Source organism: Stenella coeruleoalba, assembly GCF_951394435.1.
Source record: "Stenella coeruleoalba genome assembly, chromosome: 5".
Classification (NCBI taxonomy): Eukaryota; Metazoa; Chordata; class Mammalia; order Artiodactyla; family Delphinidae; genus Stenella; species Stenella coeruleoalba.
Window position 1 is genome coordinate 50,746,182 of NC_137150.1, and position 13,871 is coordinate 50,760,052.

At 44.9% G+C, this 13,871-nt stretch overlaps 1 protein-coding gene across 9 annotated transcripts in view; it reads left to right on the top strand.

The window, feature by feature from the left end:
- FNDC3B (fibronectin type III domain containing 3B) overlaps window positions 1-13,871 on the top strand; it is a 468,247-nt gene that overhangs the window by 392,211 nt on the left and 62,165 nt on the right. For all 9 annotated transcript variants that reach the window (XM_079921937.1, XM_079921936.1, XM_079921939.1 and 6 more), the window contains 2 exons: window positions 11,692-11,816; window positions 13,085-13,259. In XM_079921937.1, coding sequence (XP_079778063.1) covers window positions 11,692-11,816; window positions 13,085-13,259 — 300 coding nt within the window. The remainder of the gene's footprint in view (window positions 1-11,691; window positions 11,817-13,084; window positions 13,260-13,871) is intronic.

A 13,871-nucleotide genomic window follows, 5' to 3' on the forward strand; every position in this document is an offset into this window, starting at 1 on the left:
CTCCATATCTTCTCAGAGCACTGGTGAGTGTGTGTGTGTGTGTGTGCGCGCGTGTGTGTGTCTGTGTCTGTCTGTCTGTCTGTCTGTCTGTCTGTCTGTCTCCTGTGTTTTTGGCTGCTTCTCTGTCTTGGACCATGGCTTCATAAGTTAAGTAAGGTCAGTGGGAAACCTCAAGAAAAACCCAGGTGCTGCAGGAAATAGTAATGGTGACTCAGTTGTTGGCCACCTTACCTTTGAATTTGACTTTAAAGTGTCCTGGCATGATGCTGGGAGGAAACATGCTACAGCCTCCCATGAAATGGAGAAGCTCTGTCTGATGATCATTTGTACTCAGTAGGACCCACTATGGACGAGTGACCACAGAATGTGAAGTTGTTTATTTTGGGCCTTCTCCTGCCTTTCCCGTCCTTGCTCTCCTTCCATCTTGCCCTCACTTCCATCCTAATTCTTCTGTCTTCCCCTTTCCTCTTTATATTCCCTCCCACCTTTGAATGCCTGTTGGTGTCGGTTCTGGTGAGCTTTCCTGGAAATTCCAGGCTAATTGACTATAGGCCTTTTGCCAACACAGGAATCCTTTTATGTCCTGTGGCTTAATATTCTTCAAGGAAGAAAATCAAATGTACAAACAGAGAACAACATCTGACCTGCAGAAAGTGAGAGCACGTGAGGCGCTGGCTCTCCCTCCAAAACCTTCTGCTGGTGGTGTCTGCGCCAGGTGCACCTGGTACAAGTCTCCTTCCAGACCGTGCCCTGGTGGAGAATGGTGGGGCAGGAGAACAGGAGGGGTGTTCAGCTGAAGTTCCTCCCCCCACGCCCAACCCTTTCCACAGCCAGAGCTCGCCTCTCCCAGCCATGCCCTCATGGCCTCTCTGGCACCCAGGGGGCTGTAGAAACAAGCTTAAAGGGCAGAAAGGTGGGTGGGTGCACAAAGGAGCAGATCCCCGCCTGAGAGGGAAGCAGGTATTGTTCAGTCTCGAAGAAGCTTTTGTTCAGGAGTCTCACCCCACCCCATTCCTGCTGTGGCACCTGGTCTGAGAATCACAGCTTGGGGTGAGGTGACCCCATCTACATACATGCACCACGAATGTCTCATCCCATATTTTTATTATATCAGCCCTGGCTAGAGTTCCCAGAATTTATTCTTTTGCTCAATTTTGTTTTAAACATTTATTTCATTTATTTTTTATTTTTTTGGCTGCGTCAGGTCTTAGTTGCGGTACACAGGATCTTCACTGGGCACACGGGCTCTTCGTTGTGGCACACAGGCTTCTCTCTAGTTGTAGCATGCAGGTTTGCTTTCTGTAGTTGAGGCGCAGGCTCAGTAGTTGTGGCACGCGGTCTTAGTCACCCTGTGGCATGCGGGATCTTAGTTCCCCGACCAGGGATCGAACCTGTGTCCCCTGCATTGGAAGGCGGATTCTTTGTCACTGGACCACCAGGACAGTCCCTCTTTTGCTCAAATTTTTAATCACCATTCCAATAAAATAATTAGTGTAAAATTCTGAAGGTGTTAGTAAACTAAGAGCACAGGGCCTCAAGTCCTACTGTCACGTTTCTAGAAAAAGAACTTCATGAATGAAAGAGCAGAAGCAGAGAGGCCAGTGAGTACCTGGCCTTTATTTCTCCTATGACTGGGGATGCTGTGCTGAGTTGACCTTGGGAAAAGCCACCTTAAAATCAAGAGCTAACCGCCTGCTGGTCTCTGAAGGCAGGTGTGGCCCTAATGGGGAACAGAAAACAGAACCGTGAAGCACGGGGCGGGAAGCTAATACACCCTGACTCCTAAATTCATTGTCAATAATGTCAGATCACTGTTCACAGACTTCACTTGGGAATTACTCACTAATAGTTCTGCAAGAGGGCTGGATGCCTACTTTTCTCCGTGAGTAATTGTGCCTAGCCACTCCCATAATTTTTCCATCACTGCAGGAAGTAACTGTGACTATGAGATGGTAATGAGCAACTAAAAATGGAACACACAGGTGTCACTGGCTTTTCAGCTATAGCCACCAGTTTCAGTTTTCTCCTGAAACAGATCAGTTTTCATAACTTGGAAAGGTGTGGCCTTTCCTGGCCACATCCCTTTGTTGGGGTGACTCAGATAAGTGGTAGTGTGAGTTCTACTCTTAGATATTGTTTTGACGCGTGCTCTACAGAAATGCTAACCGGTGCTATTAGCAGCTAGCTCTCAGCACAAACGCAGGTCTCCTAAGATCTCACTGTGAACACGTGGCGTGGATTCATGCTTATGTGTTCAGTGACATGGTGTTCACCCAAAGAGAACTGGATTGTTTCTGCTTTGTCTCTAACTAGTCAAACAAATAATTTAACCTCCAAGTCTCAGCTTCTCCACTTGAAAAATAGCGTCTGTTATCTCACAGGTAGGTTAAAATCGAATGAGATAACTTGGACAATGACAGATTCTGTGTAATGAGTATTTCAGACCACCTAAGCACATTGATGTTAAGATCTGGGATAGGAAAAGTCAACAATTACAGAAGGAGTGTATGAAAGGAATATGACATTTTTCTGTCAGGAACTTAGGCAGGAGCCCTGAGGTTAATAGCTCTGGTTTGAACTAAATAAAGATGGATGTTAGTGCTATATATAGATGCTAATTTGCCATTAGCTTTGCTTCCAGACATGACATGTTGGGAATATACAAAAGAACCAGAAAAATAGCTTTGTGGGAATGTGACTAGTGGAGTTCCCGAGACTCTCCATCACATGTGACTCAGCTAGCCCAAAAAGGAATGTCACATTTGGCTTTCCTGGTGACTAATGAGTGAACGCCACTGTAGAACACAGCAGACCGCGAATGACATAAATACTGCAGAAGTCAAGGGGAGTATACTTTGAACTCAAACAGAAAAGGCCGGCACCAGGTAGAGCCCAGAAGCCCATGGGGAACCATTAGGCAGCCTGGCCCAGGCTCAGCAGCTCCACTGTAGAAACCTAGAGTAGGTGGCAGGCCCCAGACTGTCGCTTTGTGGGCATCTATTTCCGGAGCAGCCAACCTAGCTCATGTAGAGAAAGAGCTGGCCCCGTAGGAGGTGCTTGGTTCCTGCTTTATTAATCAGATTCCTGTTTAACTTAGGCATTAGTTATATTGATAATCTTTCAAAAGGCTTCTTGGAACGAGTGAATTTGCATGTGGCTTTTCTGGTTAGACAGCCCTTCTTGGAAGAGCCGTAGCATTGGCAAGCAGAGTGACTTACTGACCTCACAGAGCGGATAAGGAGAGCCTCGCCGAGAGTGCAGCTGACGCTGTCTCTGAGGAGCCCTGCTTCCCGAGGCTGCATAGCCTGTTGTTCAGTGGAGAAAACTCGGAAGGCCAGTGCCTACTCCCCAGCCCATCGCCGATGCCTGGCTGAAAGTCAGGGGAAGGTGCCACTTGCCCAGGCCCACGAGCTCTTTGCCCATTCTCGGGGAGTGCCCTCTTGGAGATTGGAGAGTGGGGTCCCAGGTTCGTTTGTCATTTGTCCATCAAAAACCATATTTTACGTAAGGACCAAATCAGTGACCTGGCAGAATGACAGTGTTTTGCCACGTCACAGATCTTTACCACCTCCATGTCAAAGGGTGGTTTCTGAGGTCCCAGGGAACAGCTTCCTCCACTACAGCCCCTATGGAAGGAAACTAGGCAAGGAAGGATTTAATAACTCAGAGAAGTCCATAGGTATCAAAGAACTGAGTTAAAAGGAGCCCTCTCTTTTAGGGACCCCGGACATCTGCACACCGGAAGCAGATTCTCCGTGCTTTTTACCATTTGTCATGTGTACAGGAGGGGGTTATTATGTGTTAGGGCAGCAGACTTTGTGGGGAGCTTCCAGCTGAGGCTATATCACATATGCGCATCTTGGTCCTTGGCACCTAAGTTATCAACTCATTTGTCCTGCTTGTTGGTTGCCAGCTAGAGGATGGCCGCCTTGGGCCTTGGCTAGGTGGGTGAACTGAGCCCATCCGTCCCTTGGTTCATCCCTTGTATAGGCAACCTGCTCTAAAATCACCCCCTTCCCTTCACTGGGATAGTCCCAACACATGGATCCTATCAGAGCACTCGACATCAGGTGAACCTCCGTATTTGGAGAGATATATAAGCACATTATGTTTGTTTGTTTTAAACCAGAGGAACATCCTTGACTATTTCAGATAGCCAAGCCTCTCCCACTAATATAAAAAACTAGTGTGCCAGGGGATAAAATGCATGCAGTATTTATTTAGTGACATGCAGCCACAAACTACGCTACCCCCTTTTCTTACCTTTGAAAATTCCTCTGTGCCAGAGTGGTCAGTTAAATGAAAGAGGCATCACTGAGGGGAGAGTGAGGTTTGGTGCAAAGAACTTTGGAATCCACCCAGATGTGGAGTGTCCCCACCTCCCTGTTATGAACCCCTTCTTATATATGGCTATGCTGAACCCATACATGCTTTTATATCTCAAGCCAACATTTATATTTGATGTTGCCTAGGGTCGGCCAACGCTGGTACAGCTTCTAAATATAGATGTACTAGCAGACTAAATCTTCGAGCCTGGTAGTAGTTCAGTTGGCCAGTGCAGCCTTATTTTTTTATTTGATTTATCGTTGATGTTTCTGACAGGTTGAGCTATGCTGTTACAGAGAGTGCCCAGCCCAGAATCACTCAGCCCATGTCTGGATCCAGCAGCCATGGGCCACGAGCACATGACACCTGACAACCAAATGCATGTTATTTATTTAGCAGGCAGTTATCAAACATGGTAAGAGCAGCTTGGGAAGGCAACAGGCATGGCTGTGAAAGAACCTGTAAGAGAAGGAGGTCAATAAATCAAGAAAACATCAGGAAGAGTACAAGCCACGTGACCACAGGGCACCCTGGTGTTGGCCATTCTCATTTTCTTGTGCCAGCGAGCAGGAAGGATCACTTCCAATCTGTTAATCTGAAGGCAGTTGAAAATATCAGCCAACTTCATCTCGTAGTACCAGTGTTGGAAATACCAGCTTCCAAGATTGTTAGTGCAGTCCAGGGGAATTGGAAATGTCAGCCAGAGAAACCACAGCAACCTCAGTCTACAGAATTACTCCCGGCAAGAAAATACTGTGGCCTGAATTAGTTGGAGTATGCGTGAGTTGTATGTATAGAATTGGCCATAGATGTGTTAAGTTCCTTAGCAGGAAACAAACCCATTTTAAGGATTCATCTTCCCAAGCGGTGAGGACAACGTTATGAAGATACTAAGTTTATAAAGAAGGAAAACAGATTTGAAAAAAATATTTTTGTTTGTTTTCAGTTACATAGTTTTACAAATTAACAACTACTTTTAAACATTTTAACTTTAAAAATTAGTTGGCATGTTATGAAATAAATACTTTTTATATACTTAGATTCCATTTTTCAAATAGGCAGACCTATCTGTAAATTGATTTATCCACTGGAACTTTATTCCATTATGTGTCATAAACAGATACCAAACAGAGGTAGAAACACGATTATATGCGAAGGTCCTTTGAAAGGTTATTTAATTTGCTCACTCCTGAGGCTTTAGGCTATGCAATACCTAAACTGCCCAAAGACCTATGCATGTCTGTATTTAAAAATATTCCCAGGGTTCTCTACAACTTTGGGGATAGCATTATTAAAAATTTTAATTCTCTAAAATGTCACTCTGTAAAATGAAGTAACTGCATTGCCATTGATTAACAATTTTGGTTGATCTTTGTCTTATAGGAATCTTGTTACATTTTTAGCTTCTACAGAAATAATTTTTAAGATCTATTCAGAGAGACCTTACTTTGTTGGACGCTTTGAGGGAAAAAGCGTGTGTTAAGTGCATGTAGAAAATAGAAGCCTTTATCCAGGCATACTTTAAACATTGGTTTTGAGTACGAGCATGCACACTTCTGCTCCCTTACCTCCTGGCTATTTATAGTACAGGAGGAATTTATAAAAGTTCACTGAAAAACTTCATATTCTAGACATCTGTGGACATCAAAATAAATGACTGTAATATTGCATAACAAATTACCTCAAAACGTAATGCCTTAAAACAGTCACTTTCTTATCTCATGGATTCTGGGTTGGGAATTTGGACAGGGCACTGGAGGAGTAGCTAGCCTGTGTTCCACAATTTCTGGTGGTTCAGCTGGGAGGGCTCATTGGCTGGGAGCTGGAGAACCTTCTGGTGGGGTCCTCACTCAACAAATCTAGTGGTCACTGCAGGCTGCGGTGGGACCTCGTCTCAGGCTCCCTCAGAGCATGGCAGCCTCAGGGGAGTCAGAATTGCGAAAGTGAGCATTCCGGGGAAAAGACAGAAACTTCATCATCTTTTCAGACCTCACCTTGGTAGTCACACGGCTTCATTTCCACTCCATCTGTCAGTTACAGTCACGAGCCCATGCACATTCGAGGGAAAGGGTCATAGACTTTGCTCCTCACCGGATGGAGAATCAAAGAACGTTTGGACATGTTTAAAATCGTCACCGTGTGACATAAAAGGTTCTCTTGACTCTCGTAGTCCATTCATCTTTTTCCCTTTATCTTTGTGTAGCACATACAGTGTTTTAGGTACTATGTCCTAAGACTTATATGCAAGGGCATGGACTTTGAAAGTACAGCATAACTCTTTTCCTACCCCTGCTCTCCTCTGAGTGTGCTGGGAAGAGGGGAAGGAAGACAGATGTGCCCCAGAGATGCAGTGGTAGGATGGGACTCAGACCCTGTGGCCAGCGCGGCTCGCTAGCCGAACACGGAGTGTGACTCAGCGGTGCACAAACCCGGCCCTTCTCACTAAACAGATGGGAGAGATTACTGCTGTTCCCTCAGTGATAAGGAAAGGGAACCCATGAGAAAAACTGCTTTCCTGCCAATTAATGTCTCTGCCTCATTGTTGTACTACATGTGTCCTCTTCCTTTGGGCGACTCACAGGAGGTCAGCAAAGTGCTCCCTCCCCCCTTTTTTGAGGGGATAATATATTTATAATCTTATTTAAGAGCTAATTTAAAATTTTAAACGAGATTAGAAAGAAAAATACTCAAGTAGGTAGTAAAAGGGCAGAAGATAAAATGAGAAAATAGAGAATATATTCCTTAAAGTATTTTAAACCTTTTATTTATCATTTATCCCCAAATTTCATTTTAAAGAGTGAAATAATGCTTGAGAATATCTTTGTCCCTGAAGTTTATATTGACTCATCCTGAAAAATGTTTCCAAGGGTGAGTCACTGTCTGCTGTGTAGCCACATGGGTTGCATTCCACCCACTCCCCCATGCTCTCTTCTCTCACCCCTGCCTCTCTAAGGTTGGGTCCTTTCACAGTCTGGCGAAAAGTTGACGTTCTTCAGAGTAAAGCAGGAACTTTGTAGGACCTAAAAGAACATCCGGACTCTGATTATCATTAGGAGTGGTGACCATATGTATGACCCTTCTGCAAAGGGAGTGAGGATGAGGATGGAGCAGGGACACATGTGGGTGGAGTATGTAGCTTTCTGACTGTGGTAAGGCTGCGACTCGCCCCCGAAGGTGGTGCCCCTGCTTCACTCTGTGAATCTAGGACTGAAAAGAAGCATTTGTTCACCAAGGACCAGATAAATGAGACATCCAGACTAGGCCCAGTGAACTCTGTGGTAAATAGAGTTGCAGTGGCATCAGGGAGTGGGCTGCCTGGTGGCATGGAGATTAAGCTGACCAGTGGGGTCTAGGACGTAGATAATACGCAGTGTATTTTTGTTCAATGGTAAGAGAGGTGATAGAGGCAAAGCAGGGGACCTCAGGACTGGGGCAGGACTAATCTGATATACGCTGTGTTCATGATTCAGCTGCTGGCAAATCGAGCACTTTTCAAGCACTTTTAACCAGAATCGGAGGACAAGCACCCTGGACCCTGGGCAGAAAACAATTCCATTTGTCTCAATGCCCAGGCTGGCGAATGTGTGCTCTCAGGCTAGGTCTAGGTGCGGGATGATGGCAGATTAGCGAGAACTGTGAATTCATTTGAGCGAGAAGAGGAGCACAGCTGAAAAAGGAAGCAGCTGGGTTTTTAATGCCTCACTCCCTGCCAAAGTGAGCACCTTGAGCTCTGTTAACACACAGTTGGTTTGTATTCCAAGATTTCTTCACATTCTAGTAAAGATTAACCTTGTCCTTGAATGAACCCAGTGTGTGCAATAGAAAAAATTATTTGGGCATGCCCAAGATTATGAAATGGAAGCAAGTCGGGGAGCCCTGGAAATCTGCCCTTTTGGGCTTGTGGACACTGGCAGTAGCAAGTTAGTCCAGAACACGCTGGGGCTTCATGTCCAATGAGGTCAGTAGTCCAGTGGCTAGGTCTGCTCCAGGACGATCAAGGGTGTGGGCTTCCAGCCTCCTCTCACCTCTTTCTCTAGTTGGGGTGAAGTTTTTGTTGCTTCCCCCGGGAGAACAGGAACTCAAGTGCTCATCTTAGGGAGGTTCTGATCCTGACTTCTCCCATGCTGCACGTCCATCATCCCCCAAGATGCAGAATCAGGGTGCTACTGGGCATCCATACCTCAGATCTTGGAGACCAGCCAACTCCTAGACCTTTGGAACCCCGCTCTATGTAACACCCCACAAGTAGCCTAGCAGCAGTAGCGGACCAGGACAAGGCCTTGGCCACAGGTGTCCCTGCTGCCTGTGTTTGACCAGATTATTGATGGCAATGGCCCTACAAAGTGTCGAGAGAGATTATGCATTTCCATTAGGACCATGTTTTAGTAGGAGATTTTGCATGAAGCTAACTTTAAATTATTAAAAAGTGAGTTGTCTTTCCAAGTAAAGCAGTTATGTCTCAGTAATCCTGTGTACTTTAAATTAGATTTATTAAAAGAGGGAACATGCCATAAATTATAATAGCTCAAAATCATTTGGAGCCACGCTACCTATCAAACATGGAAGTTGTGATTTACCATTTGTAAAACTTCAGACAGTAGTGGCTTGGACATATTTAATTTCTGATAAATAACGATAAACATTCACATTATCACTCCTGTCGTTTCTATCAATCTTTTAGCCTTCTAAAGCATTATCTTTTTTTTTTAAACCCTATCCATTTCTGTCAACAAGAAGAGCTGCATAATATTTTATTTATAAATGCTGTCTGCAACCTGGGATCACACTTGGTTTACAAACAGATTCTTCACATCGCCTGTACCTTTGAACGTGTACTTACTCTAATGCCCAAGACTAAAGCCATTTGAGAGCCTGGCCTGGGCTTTCACGGATGAGCAGGGGGACGCGGGAGCCATCCCACACTGGCGTTCTCCATCTTCACCTGCTAACCTCTCAGCCGTAGATTACCTCTGCACTGCAGCGACTCTTCTGAATATTAATTTCTTTCTTCTCAGATATCCCTTTTATATTAAACTCCATGTCATCCACGAGTATTTTCAAGCTTCTCATGTCCGAAATACTTTGTTAACCTACTCCCACCCCCCTTTTTTTTTGTTTTATACTCAGTGACTTCTAAAAATTCACCAATAAGCTTTACTTTTTTAACTCTGTGACATAGTTGTACTCTTACCCCCTTCAGCTTCTACAAATACTGTTCCTAAAACTTGATTCTGAAGTTCCAACAACTCTGGGTCATTCTCTGTTCCTGAGGTCCGTGCACATAGTTGTATATCTTGGAAGGTATTAAGATGGAAAATTTGGCATGATTTATCTAAGCAAGTTGGAGTTCATTTAGTAATTGTTCTTGATACTGAAGTTGAAAAAAATTTTTTTTAATGTTAGCAATATGAGAAAACATCTTGAAGGTCACAGAATGCCTCTGTCCCCATTCTTTAGTGAGCCCCAGTGCTCTGGCCCCTTAAAATCAAAGTCTAGTTTCCATCATTGATGCCTCCCCACTCTTTTTTTCTCATTTAAACCACAGCCCGGTTTTCACCAAAGTAAAGCAAATCAACCTAGTAAGGAACAGGCTGCTTTTATTTACTGGCTGTAGGTCTAAGCACAAGAAATGGGCAAAGGAGACCAAACAAAGAAATAGGAAAAATGAGGCATTGAAGGGGAGCCAACATTGGGTTTGGAAGGGATGAGGCTTCCGTGGCAGCAGGATGTGCCTTTCTTGCACTGTTTACTCTGAGCTCAGAAATAGTGGAGGAAAGAAGGTAGATCACGCTACTGCCTGAAATGGATACAGAACATACCAGGGCATGCAGCGCATAGAGTGTAATCAGACACTGGATGTAATTATGCAAATGTATGCGTAAACGGGTTTTCTGTGAATAAATTGTCTGCAGCAACCTTAACACTCAAGGTTAAAGTAAGCATAAGGGCGTGATTTGCAAGTCACAGGGTGAGTTTGCTAAAGTAGTCGCTGAAAGACATTATGTTTGACTGCCTGCCCACCCCACTCCCCATTTTCCATAGTTGCACCTGAATGTACTTTGAACCCTTGATAAAATGAACTTTGGATCTTAAGGACTGTTAGGGCTTCTACTCCCTTCCTTGGAAAAAGGGTACCACCTTGCTTGTGAGGGGAGAGTTGGGAAGAGTTTGAGGATGAATGTGGCATGGTGGTTTTTAATCTGTTCAACCTAGTGATACTTCAAGCTAGTTGTATATTTATTTTTAACTAGACTTCACCTGGAATGTTTCTTTCAGTAGTAAGCATTTGGAGGCCTGCTTTAAGGAAGGAAATGCTTAAATTTGCTTAGGAGAAAAATGTGCTTTCTTTGTTTTTTTATGTAATAAATTGAGAATTTCAAACATTCCTGGAAGTCCTGGGCCCAGGCTGTCTGATTAAAATGCTAATTCATCCAGTGTTAGCATGTGGTTTTCTTCTGCGTAAACATAGATAAAATACTGTGGATTATGGGTATGAAATATTCTAGAAAACTGCCGATGTGAGTATTCCATGGCTCTGAGCATGGCACAGCATAGTTAAGTTATGTTTTTGTTTTTGTTTTCTTACTTCTATTAAGAGAACCCACTGGAGTGTTTTCTTTTTCCTTCGAGGAGTTTGAAGCATCATGTAAGGCTAGGAATGCATTAAAATATGTTTCCAGCCTCATAAGAAACTTAAGAATGGCTGTAATATGTATAGATGAAGTGCTTGTCAGACATTCAGTTCGACTCTGCAAGCCTTGATAGAGCTCCCAGATTGTCCAGAGCACTGCCTTGAGGAGACCAGATGTGGACAAGATGAGTCAAAGGCATGCGCCCAGTATTTAGGGATGAGTAGACAAACAGCTCACTAGCCAGAATGTACACGTGTGGGCTTGGGGGCTGCCACAAGGCGGGAGAGGAGAGAGAAGACCAGGGAGGACTTTCTGTGGCTTGCGGAGCTGCGTAGCCTGGTCCTCAGGTGCTGGGCCATCTGGGGGTGGCTGTGCAGCTCCAGAGTTAGCAATCCTGTGAGGCTGCAGACTCACTCCTATGAGTCAGATCAGGCAGTTTGACCAAGTAAGGAAGAAGATCTGAGAAATTGTGATCCTTCACTTGAGCACTGCCTTGTGCCTGAAAGGGCCTTTTTTATTTTGTTGACGAAATACCACAAGGACCGTGCATTATCCCTCTCGGTAACACAGCTTTCTGTAGTGCCTTTGTGTTAGGGATGGCATTTCACTGTAGAGCACTTTCCTTCTCTTGGTTTTGTCCATCCAAACTAGGAAATTAAACAGTTGTTCAAAATATTCCTTCATTCTCTTATTATGTTTTTTTAAACTTCTTTGCATTGTTTCGCTGTTTCAGGGAAAAAGAAACAGTGGTTTCAGACAGTGCTTCTTTGGGAGCCAAAAACACTGCAAGTTGACAAAGCTGTGTCCGGCAATGGGGTACACATTCAGGCTGGCTGCTCGGAATGACATTGGCACCAGGTATGGCGTTTCCTGGTCCTCATGCCTTTAAGCGTCCGTGTGGTGTTTCTGAGTCTTCTGTCACGTTGCCGAAAGGCGCAAGGTCGCCTGCTGCCTCCACACCGAACCAGTTAGAGATTTTCTGAAAGGGAATCCTAATCAGAGGCTAGAAAGCCCCGTCTGAGGTGATAAATGCCACTGTGTGGCCTCTTTGCAGCCTTGCGGGCTGTAACGCAAAGGCCCACTAGGGGTCTCTGAGAATCAGGAGGAAGGTAACTACAGATTTTGAAAGGAATCCTCTGGGGGCTTTATTTTTTTCAGATTGTGTGCCTTTTCCTTTCATCACTTTAGCAAGCTACTCATTCAGTTGCCTTTTTTCAACTATGTCTGAGTGTTTGCTGATACAAAGAAAGAGTTGCTGGGCCGTCCATTGTTGTCAAGCCCGGGCAGATACTCACAGGACTGGAGAAAATCTGGACTGGGTAGGACACACGGCTTGCCTCCAAGCTGCTAGAGAAAGGCAAGAACAGGTTTATGGTGAAGCATCAGTGGATTAAAGGTGCTCTGAAAAGACCGTATTTCAGTTGTACTTCTTGGGTAACTGTTGATTAAGGGGGAAATCTTTTTCTTTATCACTGATTGTTGAAAATCTTCTTAAAGGTTCAGCACACCATTGGTCCCAACCGTTTTTCCAGCCTAAAGAACTTCTTAAGACCACAAGGTTTACAGCCCTCCTTCCCTACCCATGATAGCCATTGTATTTTTAGAGTGCACTGGTTGGACGGTCATAATGATAAAGGCTTCTACAGTTCAAGAATTTGTAAATGAACTAGAGGTATCTACAAACATTTGGAAAATAGCACCATATATATTTGTAAAACATTTATTTCATCAGTAGACAGTTATTTGCTCTCACATGGATTTGAAGCCTCCTTGGTAGCTGTGGCTCATAGCTTGTCACCATCACCACTGTGCTGTGCTTTCTCCTGGGTGCTTTCGGGGGGAAGTAAATTTTTAAATCTATTGTCCTGTAACATGGCATGCTTTTCCAGTAGCAGACCTAAGCAGAGCAGTGCAGGGGGCGGTGGGGTGGATCGGGGCAAATTGAAGTTGTGGTAGGGAATATCCCATAAAGGATCCTTGCCTTCCTTTGCTCAATGAACCTGTCAGGCCCCAGACTTTCCCACCCAAGCAAGTTGCGCAGCAGGTGGGCTTATCCCTGCTCTTCTGAAATGCCGAGACCCCGCCCGTGCCCCTAAGCGTGTCTCACCGGGTCTGTCTCTCTCCAGTGGGTATAGCCAAGAGGTGGTGTGCTACACGTTAGGAAACATTCCTCAGATGCCCTCTGCACCAAGACTTGTTCGAGCTGGGGTCACATGGGTCACACTGCAGTGGAATAAACCAGAAGGCTGTTCACCTGAGGAAGTAGTCACCTACACCTTGGAAATCCAGGAGGACGAAAACGTGAGTCTGGCACATTTTATACCCTCGTGTGTGTTCGGTAAAGTCAGTTTTATCTTAACTACAGGATGCACTGGTGAAATTAGATTCGCTGCCTAAATTTGAAACCAAGCTCTTAATTTCTGCCACTGTAACCACTAGCAGAAACCTGGCCTTCCCACAGTCTTCCCCATCCAAGTAGATGGCATCCCCGTGCTTTCATTTGGGGAAGCCAGAAACCCGTGGGCTCTTCCTTGACTTCATATACAGTCAGTCAGCAAATCCTTTCAAAGCTCCCTTCAAAAGTTACCCAGGAATCTGACCGTTTCTCAGCGTCTGCACAGCTACTACACTTTTTGAGCCACCATCATCTCGCCCCTGGGTTTTGGAACGGCCTCTTAAGTATTTTCCCTACTTTCATCCTCACTACACTACAGTCTGTCCTCCACACGAAGCCAGAGTGATCCTGTTAAATACAAATACGGTCATGTCAGTGCTCTGCTCAGAAGCCCTCCCATCTCAGTGCCTTCCCTTCTCTTCCAGAGGGAAAGCCAGTGCTCTCACAGTGCTTTCCAGGTCCTCCACATTCAGGGTCTTCGTTCCTGCCCTTGTTCCTGCCACTGTAGTCTCACTGAG